This window comes from Mirounga angustirostris, unplaced genomic scaffold (genome assembly GCF_029215605.1).
Source record: "Mirounga angustirostris isolate CCGP_5_RB_7025 unplaced genomic scaffold, mMirAng1.0.hap1 SCAF_6, whole genome shotgun sequence".
Taxonomy (NCBI): Eukaryota; Metazoa; Chordata; class Mammalia; order Carnivora; family Phocidae; genus Mirounga; species Mirounga angustirostris.
The window spans coordinates 39,294,064-39,313,883 of NW_026991714.1; the positions used below are offsets into that span (position 1 = coordinate 39,294,064).

Sequence of the window (19,820 nt, forward strand, 5' to 3'; positions counted from 1 at the left end):
GTTAATGGCCATTGAGGTTTGCCATGCTTTTGTGCTGAAGAACTAAGTAAGAGCAGGGCAGTGGATTGTAATGACATAGAATGGTCCTAAGAGTTTAATAAAAGTGCCTAGAAAGAAATGGTAGTTCCGGAGCTTCATACATAAAATCATTAGGGAGGAATCTGGGGCATTTGCTCCAGATAAAAGTGTGTTCAGGGTTCCTCCTAAGGGGGTGCTTGGGTGGGATCAAAGGGGGAGCTGTGCTGTACAAAACAAGGGCATCGATGGGAAGAGGCAGGTGACTGAGTGATTCTCCACCTAAGACACCAGGGCCCTCGGCTGCTCCCCACGACCACATAGACCCCGCCCACCTGGGGTGCAGGCCTGGGCATCAAACAGCAGAGGTGGGGTGGGGGTCAGAGTGAAGGTTAACGGGTCCAGCATATGAGTAGAGAAGAAAACAGTGGCCACTAATGATTGGGTGACCTGCCCAAGGTCACAGTGGCAGAAGTGGGGACTAGGCTGTACAGACTGCTGGCAGAAGGCTGTCACCACTTTCCAGCACTGTGCTTGGGGGTCCCTGAGGGCCCTCGGGAAGAGGGGCCACTATGGGAACATGTCAAAGAGAAGTGGCCTTCAGTGGACGTGAAAGGGGAGAGGCCCTTCTGGTGTCGTCTTTGCCAAAAATCTCCCCGAGAGTGCTAAGGCACACGCTCCTCCCCAAGGGTGTCCTCTTCCCAGGGAGTACAGCATCTCAGTAGACCCCAGCCACTATGTGCACTCTCCCCAAGCCCTCTCTGTAACTGCAGTGCTTTAGGATTTCGCTTTATTTTATACAATTTGGTGATATCTTGTCCCATTTACTTTTCTCTTCATTCACTTGACTCCGTGTGATCCTGCCAGAGGAAAGATTTTAATTGATGATGCATGAAAGGATAATGGGAGGAAACATAAAAGAAATAGAAGTTCCTTTTTAGTTAGGCTTATTTTGTAACCAGTGTGTTTTAATGAACTATATTTATTTTTATAAATATGCCTGGAAAGCTAAAGATATTATTTCCTCACTGTAGACTTCTTCATTAAATTGCACCATGACATGTTCAAGAGAAGAGTTTTACAAAGTTAATTTATAGAGGAATCATTGTAGAATAGAACTTTCTAGGGTATTATTTCTTAACATTAACAAATAGAGAAGAAACTATTTGTGATGTGTAAACGGAGGTGGGGTTGTGAGTGTGTTTTTGAAGGTAAGGGGTGTGCCCTGATGGGGATAAAAAAGCATGTGTGAGGAGCTTGTGACTGAGGACGTGAGAAAATGTGTGACATTTGTCATTGACGCGAGAGTAACTGAAGTGTAGAAGATGCCTAAGAAATGCTCATTTGACCTTCTTGTTATGGGTGATTTAGTGAATGGGGCCAGAGTCGTAGGTTCAATCCTGGTTAAATTCACTTTGGTTCCTTAACCCAAACCTAGGAAGCATCTTGAACTTGATCACTCTTTTCTCTAAATGTTTCACATCACCGGTGGGAAAACATGTGGATGAATGAATGAGCCCATCCCATGGCTCTTGCAGGGGAACATAAAACAAAGCACATATCCTTGTGATGGGGGCTCAGCAGCCTCAGTCACCTTCGTGTGAGTTGGTCAGGGTGCACCTGACTCCTTTTGCACTCTTCCCCTTGATGAAATGGTAGTGGCAGAAGAAATCCCATGAGGTTTTCTTACTGTTCCACATTTCAGGAAGCTTCATGCATTTGTCCACATAGACTTCCTCTGTTTTGAAAGCTCCGTTATAGCAAGAGAAATGCCAGGTGCAAGAGTTAGGAAAGGGGACTTCGCAATAAAAACCCAATCTCCTTGTCCAGGCAGACAGCATTATCTTTCGCTCAGCAGAAAACTGGACGGAATAACAGTCAGTCGTTTCTTCCAGGGTGCACCAGCATTCACCATGAGACGATTTCACAACTCTTTATTCGTCTTGAAGCATTTTTGTCTGTGCACAAACAGGAAAATCATGCAGAGCAGTTACTACATTGGCTGAAAATGACTTTGAAGTTTAAAAAGGGTACAGAAATTTCTGTATCTTCCTTTTACATAGATTTAATTATTTAATTTCATTGCACAAATAATCTATGCTCATTTTAGAAAAATCAGGAAGTGTAGTCTGATATGAGAACAGAAAGAGGATCCATAATCTTGTCCTTCCAAGAAAATCACTATTAGCACTTTGGTATCTGTCTGAGTCCTTCCTGTCCGTTTATTTGTATGTTACTTTTCTGGACAAATAGGATCCACGTTTACATAAAATTGTAAAAAGATTGCAATTAGGACAGGAGAAATAGCTTGACTTTTGAAGAAAAATACTCGAAAAAGTTTTAGAAAAACTGACAAAAATGTTTTAAAAAGCATAAGCGTTTGCAAAACCACTCTGTGTACGAAGAAACCGCCCCAATACTAAAGCACAACAAAATAAAACAAAAAGTATTCATTGATACTATTCATTCCTATTCATCAGGATAGCCTAATTTTTTTTTTCCTATTTTGTCCATTCTGATTATTTAAGTTTTTCTAGTCAAAACCAGGGCAAGTTGCGACTGTCAGATTCTCTCCGGTACGTGGACCATCCCTGTGACAGAAGACGGCACGTCCTGATGCTCTCAGAACCTAACTGACGCTCCTGCCACGTGATAGCCTCCCTCCCACCTTTTTTTTGTTTTTTAAAGAATTAAAACAGAGCAGTGCCGTGGAGGTGCATCTCTGTCATTCCTCCCTTCATCCACATCTCTCACCACCTTCCCGAAGAAGGTGACAACTTATTTGGGGACATTTCCCTTGATGACACATCCGTGATTGCATACTTCAGTGAATTTATTGCGCTCTGATTTCATGGCTGTATGGATCTGTGTCACATACGTGTCTCCGGACACAGTCACAGACTACTTCACGTCCGAGACTACTTCTTCCCTCCCTGCCTCTAGGGTCAGTTGCAGGGCTCATTGAATGAATGAATAAATGAGCGAACGAACGAACAAACGAGTGAATGAACAGGTACCCACGTGTTTTAAGGGTGCACCACGTGCCAGGCGCTGTTTTAAATGCTTCTCGTGGATGAGCTGATTGGATTCTGATGGGGGCCCTTTGTGGTTGCACGGATGCCTGATTGTCCCCGTACGACGGTCTTACGTGTCTTGGTCCTCTTCAGGCTTCCGATCTTATTATCACTGTCGGAAAGTGTCAAATCATAGCCTCAGAATTCTGGACCTGCTAAGTAACTTAGGGATTACGTTATTGACAGCCAAGGGTACAGCTGCAGAGGGATTAAGAGGTCCGCCTGGTGTCACATAGCTGCAGAGCGGGGGCAAGAAAGCAGGTTTCCTGAGCCCCAGACCAGGGTCCACTGACTTGACGGCACTCTGCTCTCCTCCCAGAGGCTCCCTTCCCTTTGAGGACATGCACATCAGTAAATGTCAGCATTGTGTGTTGTTGATATTAACATTGATTTTATAAGCTGCTAATGAATTCTATTAGTAAATAATAGATAAATCATGGTAAGAAAGGTTAGTATTAACCTTCCTTCTCCCAGTCATTGTTGTTGAACACCGAAGACAAGACCTACTGTTCAGGAACCCAGTATCTCAAAGGCCCTGCAAAGGCCTCCTCTTAGAATTCCTGGTTTCACCCTGGACACGTGCTCATGGTTGTTAATGATCCATCTGTCTCCAGCTGGAGGTCCCCATTCCCCTCAGATGCCCCAAGCCCTGAAGCCTTCTTGGTCTTTCCCTCTTTGCCTGATCGCCCTGCTCTCATTTCAGGCTTTGGCTAAAAACACATCCCCTTCTCCCTTGTGCATATCTCGTCATTTCTTTCTCTCCCTACCTTTAGTTCTGTTCAGCAGGGCGTTATTTAACATCTTGGCACAGAACTTGAGCCAATGGCCTGTGCCACGTAGTGCATTAAATCATGAAGTGACATCATGTCCTTCCTTCTTGGGGTGGGGGTGGGGGGCAGGGGACAAGGAGACATCTTCATTCTTGCAGCAACTTTGTTGAGGACCTCGTAAATGCAAGGCCCTGTTCTAGCTTCTGGGGTTATAAATGTGGGAAAAAACCCACACCAGACTGAGTTCCTTTATTTTAATAGGGGGAGACAGATACTAAAAAACTAATAAATATGTAGTATATCAGGTGGTGAGAAGTGCCTAAGAAGAAGTAGAGAGCAAGGAAGTGGACAGGGATGGGCGTGTGCTATTTTTAGTAGGGTATTCATGGCAGGCATTTGAGAAGGTGACGTTTGAGCCAGAGATGTGGAAGTGTTAGGGAGCAAAATGGATATCAAGGGGAAGAGGGCACTAGCCAGGAGTACAGCAGGTGCAAAAGGTCTTAAGGCAGGAGTATGCACGGTCTGTGTAAGGAGCAGCGGGGGGGGCTGAGGTGAGAGAGAGCATGGTAGAAGGTGATTAGGTCAGAGGAGTAGAGGGGGGGCTCCCATCATGAGTGGCTTCTCAGTCATCTTTAAGCCCCTTGCCTTTTGCTCTGAGATGAGAAGCCATTAGAAGGTTCTGAGCTGAGAACTGGCATGATCTGAGTCCTGTGTAGCAGGATCGACTAGCCTGCTGCTCTGTTGAGCCTTGTCCGCAGGGGCAGAAGCAGGCATCCGGGTAGGAGGCATGCGCAGCCCTGGTGGTGAGAGGTGTCGGGGCTGCAGCAGGGTAGGAAGGTGGGGTGGCGAGGGGTGATCAGGTTCTAGATCTGTTCAAAGGCAGGGAAAATGGATGTGCTGGAGTGATTGGGGAGCGTGGGAGGGGAGACAGGTGGCAGGAATGACCCCGGGTTCTAGCCTGAGCATCTGAAAGAACAGACTCGCTGTTTTCTGAGGTGGGGAAAGCTGAGGGAAGAACAGGACATGCCCACTTCCATTGAGAGAGAGCGTGTCTGCAGACTCCCCTCCGTATATCATGTGCTGTGGTATTTCCCACCTCAAAAGTCATCCTCCCTCCTCCTTTCACCCCCAAGCCTTCACCCATTCCTCCCAGTTTCCAGCTCTGCTTTGGCTCTCCCTGGAGTCCCCCCCACACCCCCACCTGCCCCTGACCACATCACGCCAGCACCGCTGGTTCTTGTCAATCAGCAATGGCCTCCATGATGTCCAGTCCGTTCTCAGTCATCCCCCCACCCTTGCCACCAGCGAGGGCATCACCAGCTCCTCCCCTAGCCCTCAGACTCCTGTCCTCCATGGCCACCACGGGACCACGGTGTCCTTCCTCCCTCAGCCTCGCCCATCCCCACGGACAGTGTCTCTGCCCTGCCAATAGTGAGCACATACCCTTTGTATGGAGCATAGAGTGTCAAGACGGGACAAAAAGAAATACAATGTTCCTATGTTGTCAAACGAATCTTCAGGGAATGTGTATTCCTGAATATGCCCAGTAGTTGCCTCTGCCAGACTCTTTGGGGGCCCCTATCAAAGCCTTCATTTGTGTTTTGTTTTTGTCACCTATAAAAGGAGACTAGTTGCTGAGTGCAGCTCTCAGTGATTTGCCCTGATGTGAGAACAGAAGCAGAACAGGACTGTGAGGGAGCAGGGCCAGATCAATGGCTAATACCCCAAATCACTCACCGCTGCAGTTTGACAACTCCCACAGATAATGGAAAGCCGTGTGCGTTGTTTGGAATAATGAGAGGCTGCTGAAAGACGAGAGGCTTGATGAAAAAACACAAAGCAGATTTTCTCATCCCAACAACCTTGGCCAGGCCCGAGTCAAGGTCATACAACCGTCTCTATCTTAAAGGATGTTTTTATCTCTAGCTTTTGTGAGCTTCACCGTGTTTTCCAAAAGGAAACATATTTCACTTGACCTTAACTAGAAGGACTTACTGCATCCTCTCTTCTTGAACTTTATTCCTGTGTGTGCGTGTTTAATCATTTTTTTTTTTTAACCTTCCCAGAAAGAAGATTGGCCCATGCACAAGCTGGAATGTTCTCCCATGGTTGTTTTTGGGGAAAACTGGAATCCCTCAGAGACTGTAAGGCTAACTGCAAGGATTCTGGCCAAACAGGTGAGGAAATGGGATGGTGTTCAAGTGTACTTTCTTTTTTCTTTTCCTTAAAGGTCAGAAAGATGAGTGGCCTGTGGTGACCGTCTCTTGTTAAACATTCTTGGACTCTATTTCCCGTCACGTCCCTATGGACAGGCGTGGGAATAACACTCCAGGCAGAAGCTGGTTTGTTGTTTGCCCTGTGCAACGAGGATGTCACTTACCCCAGGTCAGGAATGCAGCCACAGCTGTTAAATTCTGAACTTTTTTTTATGAGACAGGTTTACATAGAAGAATACGGCCTTTCATAGCGTGAAGACCTGAGTGAAAATAACTGGAGCATCTTAGGGAACCAGACTGGCCTGAGAAGCTTTGTGATTTTCCCCTTTCTTTCTGACACCCGGACTGCTCCCTGTCCCTCCTCCCAGCAGCGTCCTATTCCTCCCCGTCGCCGTCTCTTTACTTGCTCTCGTCTAGGCAGGCAGGGAACGGGATGGAACAGCCAGCATGGCAGATGCGAAGGAGAAGGGGAAGGAGTGGAAAAAAGTAGAAATCGAGGCAAAGTGAGAGAGGAAGAGGGTAAAAGAAAGAAGTAGTAGAGAAAGAAATGCCCCCAAGGGGAACAGATGATGGCCATGAACAGTTTCCTCCAAAGATGACGCCAGGACTGGAATCCTCCGCCTTTTTTTGGTCAGTCCTTACTGACTGAGGGCTAATGAGGTGCCAGATCTTCAAAGGACCAAACTAAAAGATGGGGGAGAAGCACCGTAGGACATGTCCTTGTGACACAGTGTAATAGGCTGTATGGTGCTCAGAAGGCATAGATCTGCAGAGGTGCCTGCTCGTATCGAGGAGGTGCTTGCTACTAAGAAGTTGGTGGCAGGGCTTCTGTACTGTACGTGTCTTTTTTTTTTTTTTAAGATTTTATTTATTTGTCAGAGCGAGCACAAGCAAGAGGAGTGGCAGGCAGAGGGAGAAGCAGGGAGCCCAGTGCGGGACTCCATCCCAGGACCTTGGGACTTCATGACCTGAGCCGAAGGCAGCTGCTTAACCAGCTGAGCCACCCAGGCGTCCCAATACTGTACATGTCTTGAAGCTGAAATTTCATCCACTTCTTCTTTATACCTGCCACCCTGCCTCCCTTTAAAACTTCCTATTTTTTATCTAAGCCAAATGGGATTGTAATGATTGGCACATATCTGTCCCCGGCCCAAGTTAGGATTCTGGGCCGCATAAACAGAGGTAGAACATTTCCAAACTCTGAGGTCATTGTTCCATTATGTGCGGCGTGGGTCAGGTGCTTGCTGAAATGCCACTTTATCTGCTCCGGGATAAGCAGAGGATTCAAGGGTTGCCTGTAGGGTGAGATCAAAAACATCCAAACTGTTTTCCTAGGAGGATGTTAACTTTTGAGTCCTTACTAACAATTATCTTTTAAATATACGCTGAGTTCTTGGTCAGGAGGAAAGGGTAGGAGGTGGTGTGCCTGGGCGTGGTGTCAGGGTGAACAGGCCATCGCAGTAAGATCTGTGAGTCTTTTGGGAAGGGTGCGGTGCCCAGTCTGATGGTTCTCCCCTGCCCCGCCTCACACTCTTTGGTGACATTTATAGTATTGTGGTTAAGAATTCAGAAGAAGCTGGTGTACTTTCCTGAATGAAAAGCTTTCCCAGGCAAGATGACTTAACTAATCTTACAGAAATGTATCCTGTGAATGGAAGATTTCTGCTCCAAAAAAGAACAATGGAAATGTTTTGGCACCAGGAGGGGTGGTCTGAAGGCCCTGATGAGTTTATGCCAGTTCCATTCAACTTGTATTATAATTACTATTACTACTGATAGTCTATTAAATTAAAAGTTACCTGGCCATCTTTTCATCTCAGTAGGACTTGATGATTAGAAAAACCAGACCATTTGTATTCTAGTGGCTTGCAAAGGATTAGGGGAGACAGGCTACCCAACTACCAAGGGGAAGCTTAACATGTTAACTAGGGAGGTGAGAGCGTCCTGCTAGACCACCTGTATCCCCAGATTGAATAGCCAGATGACAAAGACACGGCCTCAGGCCAGCTCTTGAGCTCTGCTTTTGAACTCTTGTCAACACCAAGTTTATTCATGTTCTCAAAGCCTAGCAGGTTTACTATTGTTAGCTCCTCTTGGGGTGTCTAGAACAAAGCCAGCAACACGTTTAAAGTGAATCTGGGCTCACAGATACCACCAAAAGTGTTCTTTTTGAAACACAGAATTTGAGATCATTTTAGCCTATGCTTAAAGAAAGTGTAAAATGGATGGGGGGTTTGATTTTGTTCCTTTTTAGAAGAAGAAATAATAAATAGGATGGTTCCTCTGTACACTCTGAGTCCTTTTAAGTCGGGTCCCTAAAAAGTTGATTTCTCGCCACTCTTCTTTCCCGTAGCAGGCATCTTTGAGCCTACTGTGTGCACGTCTCGCTGTCAGGGTGTCAGGAATGTGGCAGCCGCTTTAGAAAGTTTTCCGGAAGAGTCTTTCCGATTTGGGCATTGGGCAGACGCTCTCGGCGCCCGATGGCAGGACTCCTGGGAGAGTCTTCTTTGCTCCATTGAGAATCAGTGCTCTTCCTTCATGTCGATGTAACAGTGAAAGCACTACTCTTTGCCCTGGTGGTTAACATCTCCATCTGTGTGATTTCTTCCCGATTACTAGCAGATGCACCCAGAGCGAACACCTTCCGAGAAGCTGTTGGCTGTGAAGGAGTTTGAATCACGTAAGTCTGTCTGTGACTGGCCGAGCAGTTGTTGCAGCAACACGTCTGTGGACGAGGCAGGGTTGGGGAAGGGCACGGGAAGCTCGTATTCCTCGTGGTACTGGGGATTTTAAGGAGTAGTTTCTCCTTTACTCATGTGCCTGTTTTGAAAAATGACTGTAACTTTTTTTTTTCCCCTTGAGTTAACATGATGACTAGGAAATCATTAGGGGGACGTAGGAACTCTCAGATGAATTGCTGCATCCCGAGCTATCTCCTGCTGGCTCTCCTGGCATGCTGAATATTTTTGTATCTTCACTGAATTGCAGTTCAGTAAACAGCTGGTGTCCTTACTGAAAGGCATTAAATCAGGGCTGTCTAGCTCCTTGACCATGACACAGATTCCAGGGCTAGTGGTGGGGGGAGGGGGCCGCACTAGACCGAGGCTGCTTATCAGCGCTAGCCACTCATTCCTGACCTCATTGCTCACGGTCAGTTGAAATTTCATGTCCTGAGTGACTTCCAGCTGTCAGAGGAAGAGAAGAACGAAATAGCATGCTTTTCTTTGCTTAGAATTTATCAGTTACACCAAGTAATGGGGAAGAATATTTTCTGGGGGCTCCGTGGGTTTTTGTTTTTGTTTTTTTCCTCCCTCCATGCCATTTACAGTAAGACAAGGAGGTAGCGAGAAAGCCAGAGTTTTCTACCTGGTGAATAATGGTTTGCTTATCCCCAGATCTGGATAAATTAGACAATGAGAAGAAAGACTTGATTCAGAGTGATATTGCTGCACTTCATCACTTTTACTCCAAGCACCTTGAATTCCCGGACAGTGATAGCTTGGTGGTCCTCTTTGCACAGGTAAGAATGCCAGCATCTAGTGAGCCTCTGCTAGCCTTTCCCTGCCCAAGTCCCTCTCCCCAGCACACACTCGGTAAAGATGAACGGAAATAGACTGATGGCTTCTGTAATGACAAGGCTGCTGACCTGTTGGACCCTGTTTTGCATAGCCCTGCTAGGTGACCTTGAGCAGACTTTGAGCTGGCCCTCCTTGATGGGTGGTACATAGGCAATTTACCTGACCTCTGCCTCTTGCCACAGAAAGAGTTTATGCAGACAGAGGGGTTGTCAGTGCCCCAGTACTGTGGCCTTCTAGACGCTCTTTGAAAGGAAAGACCATTTGAGGTTCCCACATTAAATTTTACGTTTCTTCTCTTAAACCTTCCGTTCTGACAGTAGTGTTTTCTTCTACCAACACTGTGTTGATAAAGCACAGGCAAACCCAGATGTGCCCAAGAGGGAGACCCTCTCAGATAGCCCAAGGAAGGAACGTCACCACAGAGAGGAGCCCGAGTGGGTCTCGGGACAGCTAGTCTTTACGGACGGTAAGACGTCTTTAGGAAAGTCTATGTTTACCAAAAGCAGGCCTGATAAAAAGATTAGAGAGACTTCTAGATAAGAGCAACTTAGAAGTGATCGAGGCCCTGGAAACCAGCCGTGTGGAGAGGCTATGACGTAGGCACGGCTGGAGCAGAAGAAGAAGGTGCAGCGATCACTCCGTGTCTGCGCGCAGTCTGGGTGCAGAGATGCTGCTCTCACGGCGAGGGTGGTTCTTCCTGGCCCGACTTGCCGGGTCCGATTTTTCTCCCTTACATAGCCTGCGTCTTCCCCTACAAGCCGAACCTGTAGTTGAAGGTGACCTGCCCAGAGAGAGAAATACGGCAAGACTGTTGCAGGGGTGCCCACAGCTACGTTCCCCTGCCAGAACCTTCCGTCTCTAGCTCCACAAAAGACCTCGGGTGGCTGCTTACCCATCTTGGTCTTAGAACACAATCAGCTTCGCCTGTGTACCCTTTGACCCAGTAATTCTCTTTCCAGAAATCTGTCCTAAAGAAGTAATCAGAGACTGTGGACAGTAATTGACACGCCAATGGTCTATTGTGGGGTTCTTTTTAAAACTGAAAAAAAAAAGTAAAAAAGGAAATATAAATGGCCAGCAGTACAGGAGTTTGGAAAATAAATTATGGCATAGCCTTATGATGGAAGGTTATATGGCCTCTATATTTTGTTTCAACAAATGTCTAAAGATGTGCAAAACATTGATATAGCTGTAAGTGTAAAAGCAGGATAAAAATGTATATAATATGAAAATACACATACATATGTTAAAAAAAAGATTCAGTAGAAGTTCACAGGTGATTATCTCCTGCGTTGTAGAAAATTTCTGAATTTTCTACAATGAGTGTGTATAACTTAAGAAAACACTCAAAAGGGAGCGCCTGGGTGACTCAGTTGGTTAAGTGTCTGCCTGAGGCTCAGGTCATGATCCCAAGGTCTTGGGACCCCACCTCGGACTCCCTGCTCAGTGGGGAGTCTGCTTGTCCCTCTACCCCTCCCCCACCAGCACGTGCACACGCTCGCTCGCTCTCTCAAATAAATAAATAAAATCTTAAACACTAAAAAGAAGAAAAAGATTAAAAAGTGCCCATAATTCTTCCACTTCAAAAATTACACCTCTAAAGAGTGAAGTGAGTCTTCATCTGTTTTCCAATCCACTTTAACCACCATGAGCATGACTGCAGTCAGTTGGATGAATTCCTTGATGGACGTAATATTATAGATACATTTCTATTTTGTGACTGTCATCATCAGAAAAAAAAATGGATTCCATTTATGAACATTAAAGTAGATTTTCCTGATTTTCACATTATCCTGGATTTACAACACACTTTCCTAAATGTCCTAAGACAGTGGATTTGGGTGACAGTGGGAAGTTGAGGAATTGACTAATCTGCCATTTGTTTTTTAAAAAAAATGAGATACCTGACTCTCTTTCTGGACTAGAGGGGGCATGGTTATATGAAAACCCAGGAGAGATGAAATAAATAGTGTATTTTCCCTTCTAGCTGTGAAAGGAAGAATCCCTTTTCCTCCAGCACAGTAATATATGCTGATGACTTCTTAGTGTTGGTGTAGGAGATATGGGACCCTATTTTCACAACCAGAAATCAAGGCACTTGATCTCACAAGCAGAAGTATATTTGTGGTGAAAATTACTCAGAAACTTTGACGTTTGGACTGACTTAGAAAATCCAGGAGAAATATATGTATATATATCTCCACACACACATATATATTCACACACACACACACAACTGAAATAATTAATTCCTTTATAGACTTTATCAAATCGTAATACCCATTCTCAGATTGTGCGTGCGTGTGAATACACGTGTATACGCATGCACACACACACACACACACCTACACACATATATTTTTTAATATATGAATTTGAAAAGGGACATTTAGTGTCCCCAGAGAAAACTAAAGCAAAGCTGAAAAGTGCTGTTCCAGCCCCAGGCCACCCTCTGGTCCTGCCTCCCAGCCCCAAGCTGCGTGTCCTCTGTTCCAGCCTCTGAGCCCTCTCGTGCCGCTGCTTCGTGGGAGGGCGTCGTGCGTTAGCTTGTGGCCCAGCAGGGGCTGGCCGTAGAAGGTGACTGCACCCCTCAGCACTGAGGTGCACTTTAATCACTGGGGACATATGCACGGTTGGGAAGTGTATTTTTGGTGTGCATCCTACATCTGGTCTAAATGCTATTTATGAGAATAGCTTTAGCAAGGCACTTATGCCTGATTTGACTTGAAAAAACCCATTCATCTTTCTTAACAACATGCAAGTTCACTTTTCTTCTCTAGGGATATTTCAGAGGGGAGGGAAAACTGGCAGAGAAATTGCTATGTGGTTTGGCTTGCACCCCATCCCCATCTCCCAGGAAGGAACAGTGATGACGCTGTCTCATAGGAGCCTTTGCTCCTGAAGAAACACACTCACACTTCCACAGTGAGAGGTGGAGGGTGGAGGTAATCTAGTGACCAGGGGTCGTAGAACGTTGAAGCCTGAAGGAATTTGGAGTCATACACTGATCCAGTTGAGCTCCATGCAGAGGAAGAGACTAAGAGGCAAAGGAGTGAGTCTCCAACCCTTTAGAGTTAGTGAGGAGCTGTTTGTCCCTCCATCAGTTTTGAAAATTGTTGCTAGATTCTTATTCATTCTCTCCTTCTGCAGACACTGCTGAGGCATGTTACTACTCGGTCTGAGGTTGTCTGTAGATCATTCAGGACCTACTATGGTGCAGGGCACATAGTTCATGGTCTAGTACGTTTTGTTGAATGAATGAGAATCCTAATTTACTCTTACCTAATGTTGGTTGTGGGTCATTGGTTCATGGTAGTTGGTTAATGTCCTGATGACACAACAGGTTGGGGTACTTGAAGATGGCACAAAAAATAGTACATTATGTCTTCTGCATAGAAATGCCCAATACTTCCGGACTTCAAAGGCTGTCCATTGTTCCAACCTGCAGCAATCTCTTTTTACGTTGAAAATTGTAAATACTGGTTGTAAATATGTTGAATTGCAAAAACCACAAATGAAACCCATCACAGCCTTTACTTCTCTGTGTGCCAAGATTTCTAAGCCTTTGACATTGGTCTTTTAATTTTATGGAAAATTGCCTTATTAATATTCCTAGATCAAAACAATTTCAGAGGAAAATGGCATAGGGTAAAACTCTTCTGTTTCTGAGAACTTTGCTCTCTGAATGTCTAGTCTGAACTCTTGACTCCTGTTCTGCCACTCACTACTTACATGGCCTTGAGCAAGTTCTTAATCATTGACCTCTGCCTGAGCCTCAGTTTCCACATCTGTAAAATGGGTTATGTCAGAGCAGTTTTGCAGATTTATGAGAGTAAATATGAAGCACCTAGCATAGGGCCTGGCCCAGAAGAAGCGCTCAGTGGATGCTAGTTTTAAAAAGCCCATCTGGTGGCCTGAAACGTACCCATGTGGTCTCTCCAGTATGGAAGAGCATGGTTCTGGCCCATGGGGTGAAAGCGATCAGCGTGCGTGCCTCACACCCAGCCTTCATAGCAGCTTGGCAGGAGCGGGGGTCTCAGCCTTTGCCACTGGCTTTGGGCAAGTCACTGCTCCTCTCTGACTTCAAGTTCATCATTTGAAAAGCAAGAAGACTGAGCCCCCTTCCAGTTCTGAAATCTTAGCTACAAAGGGAAAATACCCACTGAATTGTCTCCCAGTAGACCAGGTGTTCCTCGAGACAGATTTTGGCCTGTTCATCCTTCTGTGCCCAGTGCCCAGCTTGTAAGAGCTCTCAGTGAATGTCGGTAGAAAGAATGAATTTATGGAAAACCATAAAATTGGGGATGTACAGTCCTCATTTGTACCTGCTTGCTCTAGGTTAGACTTCCACAAGCATGAGAGTTGCTCGTGGCATTTTTCAATGTAACATTTCTTTTTAAGGCTGAGAAAGTCGCCAGTGGTTTATATGGGCTGAGACGTGAAAGGCAGGCCTCTGTTCCTTAGCCTCAGGCCCTTGGCTCCTCTGCCTCTCGAGGGGATGGGCAGCAGTTAGATTAGCTGTGGCAGGGTTTTCCCATTTACCACCTCACCTCATGGGGTAGGTCCTGGATTAAGTGACTTCTTTTTTGTTAATGTGTTATTTACTGGAGTATAATAGGCGTACAATATTATGTGAGCTTCAGGTATACAACATAGTGATTCAGCACTGGTAGACATTGAGAAATGGTCACTGCTCTAAGTCCAGTTGTCATGTCACCTTACAAAGTTAATAAAATATTCTTGCCTGTGTTCCCCATCCCATACATTACATCCTCATGGGTCATGGCTTCTTTTTTAACGGGAGAAAATCAAGGACAGAGGGTCTCCGTGATGGGCTCAAGATCACACGGCCAATCTGTGGCATAATTGGGATTGGACTCCAGGTATTGTAACTCCAAACTTCAGTCCTTAGAGCCTTCACAGCTGTGGTGGCCTCAGGCCACTGTGCGTAGGGGAGTAGGTCGGCTACACTAAGGTGCTTCCTTCCTAACGATTCTGCTTTTGTTTACACATGAGATTGATGGGTCAGTTTTGTTTGAGCCAAGGATACCTTGGCCAAAAGAAAGGTTTTTACATCCCTAAACTGGAACGTCGTCCTAGTTAATTTGTATGTAAAAGGTCAAAATTAAAGAATGATTTCTATCCAAAGAGAAGCTTCAGCTCACCTGTTTCTTTCTCACCCTTTCTCACTGCAGGTTAACTGTAATGGCTTCACAGTTGAAGATGAAGAGCTTTCTCATTTGGGATCGGCAATATTTCCCGAGTAGGCTGAGTTTGACTTCACTTCTTTTCTTTTTTACTTACTTAACACTAATTAGATTTTTTTTTTTAATTTTTAAATAACCTAACTGCATGTGGCAGACATGAAACTCCAAGTGAATTAAGACACCTTTTTAATTCTGCCAGGTTTCAAAATATTTCCCATACATTTAAGGATCCAAAGGTAGTAGTTAAGAGAACAGTTGCTTGTTAAGTCCTGCTAGGTACGGAGCTATTATTAAAGAATATTTTATAGTGTGCATAGAAGGAACAGTCTGTACCCTGCTGAGAAATTTGCTTTTTGCGTATCTTTGGTTTTGGAAATCTTTGGGTTTCTTACACTCAAAGCGAAAACACTAATTGCCAACCAAGAATTGGCCATAGGCTAATGCAGAGACGATATGAGCTGCTTCTACATCTGCTTATTCTTGAAAAATACGAGTGTAGAAACAGCACAGTTTGCGGGGGGAGACTGCTCAAGTAGCAAACTAGGAAAATTTCAGAGAATGACAGGATTTTTCTTTACTTCAGAAATACTCAAGTAATTCAAGAAAGGCTGGCCAGCTGACAAATGGAGATCTTTATAGCTCTGACTGTCATGGATTTGCCAAAAACGGCTTTGCCGTGGTGTCTGATGGAACGGGCATTTTCAGAATGCTTCAGTTCCCTGAAATCCAGCCCTCACTCCACAGATGGAGCGAAGGAGCCCTCCCTGCATCCCCTCTCTGACTGAACCACAGTGTAGATTGGCGAGGTTACTTAACGTACACCACCCAAGCCTCTAGCTTTGGGCTGAAGCAGAGAAAGGGGACACCCATGCGTTTGCTGTGGATGACGTGTGAGCTCCTGGTGTGTGTGTGTGTCGCCGCCTGGATCTGCACATCACCCGGGTCTGAAAGATAGAGAAGCACCTGGACAGGCCCGTGTCTCTTGGGCACCTGCCGTAGGCTTTCCCGGCCAGTGCAACCAAAAGTTTATTCACGTGATATTGTCCCCGTGGCCAAAATGGTGTCCTCGGCCGTTTGAATTCTGATAGTGAGGAAAGAAGTGTCTTGGGGAGAAGCCCTTGGGAAAAGAAAGGAGAAACCGAGAGAGGCCATCAGACCCTCTTTAGAAGGCTCTTCCTGACAACTTCAGACCTGAAAGAACGTGTCTGCTCTCAGTGTTTTCCAGACGAAGAGCAAGGGTCAGAATGGTGTTGTCTGAGGTTTTACCCAGTCCAGTGATGGCAGGAGAATGATGATACCAAGGGCGTGAACTGTTCTAGGTTCTTCGCCTTGGTGAATTTCTTCCACCCTCATTGAAAGGCTATCCAGGAGTCTGTCTTGAAATGAATTAATAGTTCTACAAAAGATTCTAGAAAGCGGCTTTTCCTTTAGTGACAACTTTCAGTGCATTTGTTTATCAGATTCCTCGGGGCCTGATTGCCTGTTGGTAAGCCAGGTGGGCTGTGCTGCATGGCGGGGGTGACCCTTCCCAAGGACAAGACAGGGGACTTGCTACATGTTCTCCCAGGCCCGAGGCCAGCCACGTAGCTCGCTCACTCGGGCCAGTAGCACTTGGGAGGCGGAAGAGGACTGCTCCCTGTGGTGCTCGGCAAACCCGGTCCAGCTCGCCCTTGTCGGGCCCTGCTGCCCTCTGCTCTTTTGTACTGGGGCAGCCAGGAGCGGGGTTCCGGTTGCTGAGGGCTCAGGCAAGTGACCCTGGCCATGTTGCATATGGATGTGCGTGGCCACCTGAGCCCCAGTTTCCGGGCAGTTTTAATTGGGGGAAAAAATCCCTTTGGGCAGAAATCACATCGGCATTGTGATTTCAAAGGCAGCATTTTCAGAGATCAAGCACTTTTTCCCTGTAGTTTAGAAATTTCTGTTCTCAGAACTTTGACCTTGATATAAGCAGAAAGCTCCAAGCCCCTCACATAGACGAGTCTCTCTGTCCTCTCCTCTGTCCCTGAAAAGCAGACAGTGACAGCGGGAGCAGTAATGTCCCAATTTTCCAGATGAGGAAATCCAGGTGCAGAGAGAGAGGCAGCTGGGCTCCTCAGGGCCTCTCCGGGCACCCCAGGCCCTGCCCGAGGAGGCTGGCCTCTCCCGCGGAGGTGGTTTCCCGACAGCTGAAGAAAACACGTTAGACATAATCCACGAACAGAAGCCGCTTGGACCCGGCACCGCGTCTGCCCTGTGCGGTATCCAGTGGAGGAGCCGTTTGCCACGGCCGCTGGGCTTTCAGTCCTTCATCCCACAGGAGGGAATGGCGGTGGGATTCCTCGTCGCTGCTATTTTTATTGTGTGGTTTTTTTTGTTTTGTTTTGTTTTGGGGGGCCGAGATGTCACCATTTTGAATTGTGAATTTCGCTTTTCAATATTGTTAGAGACGTTAGATATGATATAGATACAGGCAGGACAACCTCTTAGACTATGATGGCCAACTATTAGATTGTTTTTTAAACATCCTACAAAGATCCTGTTCCTGCAACTTACTGAAAGTAAATAGCCCAGATGGCCCGATCAGTCCGTCCTCCTTCTTGAGGAAATTGGGTTTTCTTTTCTGATTGACAGCGTTGCATTGATGAATCATAGCTGTTGCCCCAATGTCATTGTGACCTACAAGGGGACCCTGGCAGAAGTAAGAGCTGTACAGGAGATCAGCCCAGGAGAAGAGGTGAGTGTGCGGCTGGTGGCAGCCGGGGCCATGGGTTTCCGCCTGCGGTTTTACAGGGCAGTCTGGAAGATTCCGTGTGGCAGCGCTGGGCAAGACAGGCTGGGAGTGAGCCCAGCAGCTGCACTATTTCCAGCCTCGGGCCCTGCAGGTTAGTGATCAGGTTCATGACCATGCCTTCGAGCCTCACGCTTTTGCCTTCCATTCGATGCTCCCCATTTCCGTCTGTGGCCAAGAAAAAACAGGAAAGAATAAATTCGAGCTCAGTCCCTTACAAAGATTGATAGAGATTTACAGAGAAAGAACCCTGCCAAAATACCACAGTGAAATTTTGGATGCTCCTAGGCATCTCTGTATTTCTACCACCAAACATTGAATTTGAGCTCTTTCTTTTTTAATTAGCAAATTTTGGCCTGTTTTTCTCCCCCCAGAAGGTCAATACTATTGTTATCTGAAAGAGAGAAAAGCCAGCCCAGCAGTAGCTAAAGAGTTAAAACTCCAAATGGACACATCAGCCTTGCACATGCTGTCAATTCCACATCTGACCTCCAGAGAGACCATTTTCTAGGAATGCGGTTCAGGTAGCTGGCCGTACACACCAGCAGGGCACGGGGAGGCAGTCTGTGGCCAAGAGGCCCCCTCGTAACTTAGGGACTCGGAGAAAGCCAGGTGTTCTGTCCCCTGCACAGTGATGCCCTCTCCTTTCCCAGGCCCTGCCTCCGTGACCACCTTCCAAGATGCCTCCAGAAGGCTCCAAACGGCTGCTTGGCGAATCGCTGGAGGATGCTGTGTGTTCTTAAGTAAATAATAAACTCCCTAGCAAGGACACATGAATTGGTAGGGAACATAATCACACACTCAATTCAATTTAATCGTCTTCAGTGCTATTTTAAGGTCCGTGTCTGGATATTTTCAATTTTAAATGCAATGATCGGTGTGCTAAATGATCAAGGCCTCGGCTTCTCCAGAAGCTGTTAACCAACCCACAGCCAAACGGGGACCTGAAGGCCAGGGCACAGATGAGACTTTCTGCCCTTCGCTTAATTCATCATGACGAGGGTAGCCTGTTTTCGGTTGGGGCATCTTGGTTTCCAGATACCTTGCGACTACGCCGATGCCTCTTTTGTTAAAATACACAGTCTCAGTGGGTCAGAATGTAAGTCACCAGGCTCCAGGGCTCCTATGGGGCCAGGTGGGGACTCCGCAGTCTATCACCTAGACGGGCTCTGCCTCCGCTTGCGCAGCGACACTGAGCGGCCTCTGTCGCCATCTTCTGGGCCCTTGTGTTTGTTGCGCGATGTGTTCATCTGTCATGTCAAAGAAAGGAGGAGGGAGGCCGGGTAGAGCTTGCTCCTGTTGGTTTGCCCTCCCACGCTGACAGATCGGAAATGCGGTAACCTCGCATTGGGCCAGTCACTGCCTTGGGGGAGACTTGCCCTTCAAAGAGGGTGTCAGATGAGCCGTGAGGTCTCCATTACTGCCCTTTGGGTTGGGAGCTTGGCTTGGTGGCGCAAGCACCCAGCCCTGTGCAAGTCCCCCCTGCCTGCCTGCCAGTGCCCGAGGTTACTGGCACGCTAACGGCTTTGTGACATCCATCTGTTTGGTCAGACATTTGCCTGATGGTGTGGGATGAGCAGCAAGTGCCGTCCCAGTGAGTAGATAATGGGCAGTTAAATGCCGGGCTCCTCCATATGCTCTAAGTCCCGGTTATAGACCCCGTTAGAAAAAAGCAAAGACAGGAGGACCCAGCGAGCCCAAAGGCAAGACTTTTCCAAGTTCTCTGGCCCAGCTGGGTAAGGCAGCAGCATGCTGGTGTCCTAGAGGCTGTGTCTTCCCTCTGTGGACGTGCCCCAGCCTGCCCGGCCCAGCTTCTTGCTCCCTTGCCGGCTGAGTGTGGATGTGTCCCTGCCGCCCCTCCACCCAGCAAGGCGTTCGAGCTGGCCCAAGCCGTGAAAGAAACGAGGCTGAAGGAGGGCCGCGCAGACACAGACCCGGGCCAGTCTCAAGGATGAGTCGGGTCTGTGCATCTCCTCATGTGATGGGGCCATGCCCTTGCTGGGCATGCTCTCAGCCCTCCCCATTTACTGTTCTTGGGACTCCTTGATTCTCTAGAAGGTGGGAAGAGAGGCTCTTTCTCTCCAGCACAAGGAGGGGGACAAAACTAGGGGATTGCTGACTTAAAAGAATACGGGGTTTTGTTTTATTTTTTTAAGATTTTATTTATTTATTTGACAGACAGCGAGAGAGGGA

The 19,820-nt window shown here is 46.8% G+C and overlaps 1 protein-coding gene across 5 annotated transcripts in view; it reads left to right on the top strand.

The window, feature by feature from the left end:
- The window catches only part of SMYD2 (SET and MYND domain containing 2), a 50,176-nt gene that overhangs the window by 23,162 nt on the left and 7,194 nt on the right, over window positions 1–19,820 (top strand). For 3 of the 5 annotated variants that reach the window (XM_064594174.1, XM_045877221.3, XM_054507979.2), the window contains 5 exons: window positions 5,926–6,036; window positions 8,695–8,755; window positions 9,471–9,595; window positions 14,849–14,916; window positions 17,471–17,573. In XM_064594174.1, coding sequence (XP_064450244.1) covers window positions 5,926–6,036; window positions 8,695–8,755; window positions 9,471–9,595; window positions 14,849–14,916; window positions 17,471–17,573 — 468 coding nt within the window. The remainder of the gene's footprint in view (window positions 1–5,925; window positions 6,037–8,694; window positions 8,756–9,470; window positions 9,596–14,848; window positions 14,917–17,470; window positions 17,574–19,820) is intronic. The other 2 variants (XM_045877222.3, XM_064594175.1) reach the window with 1 other exon arrangement.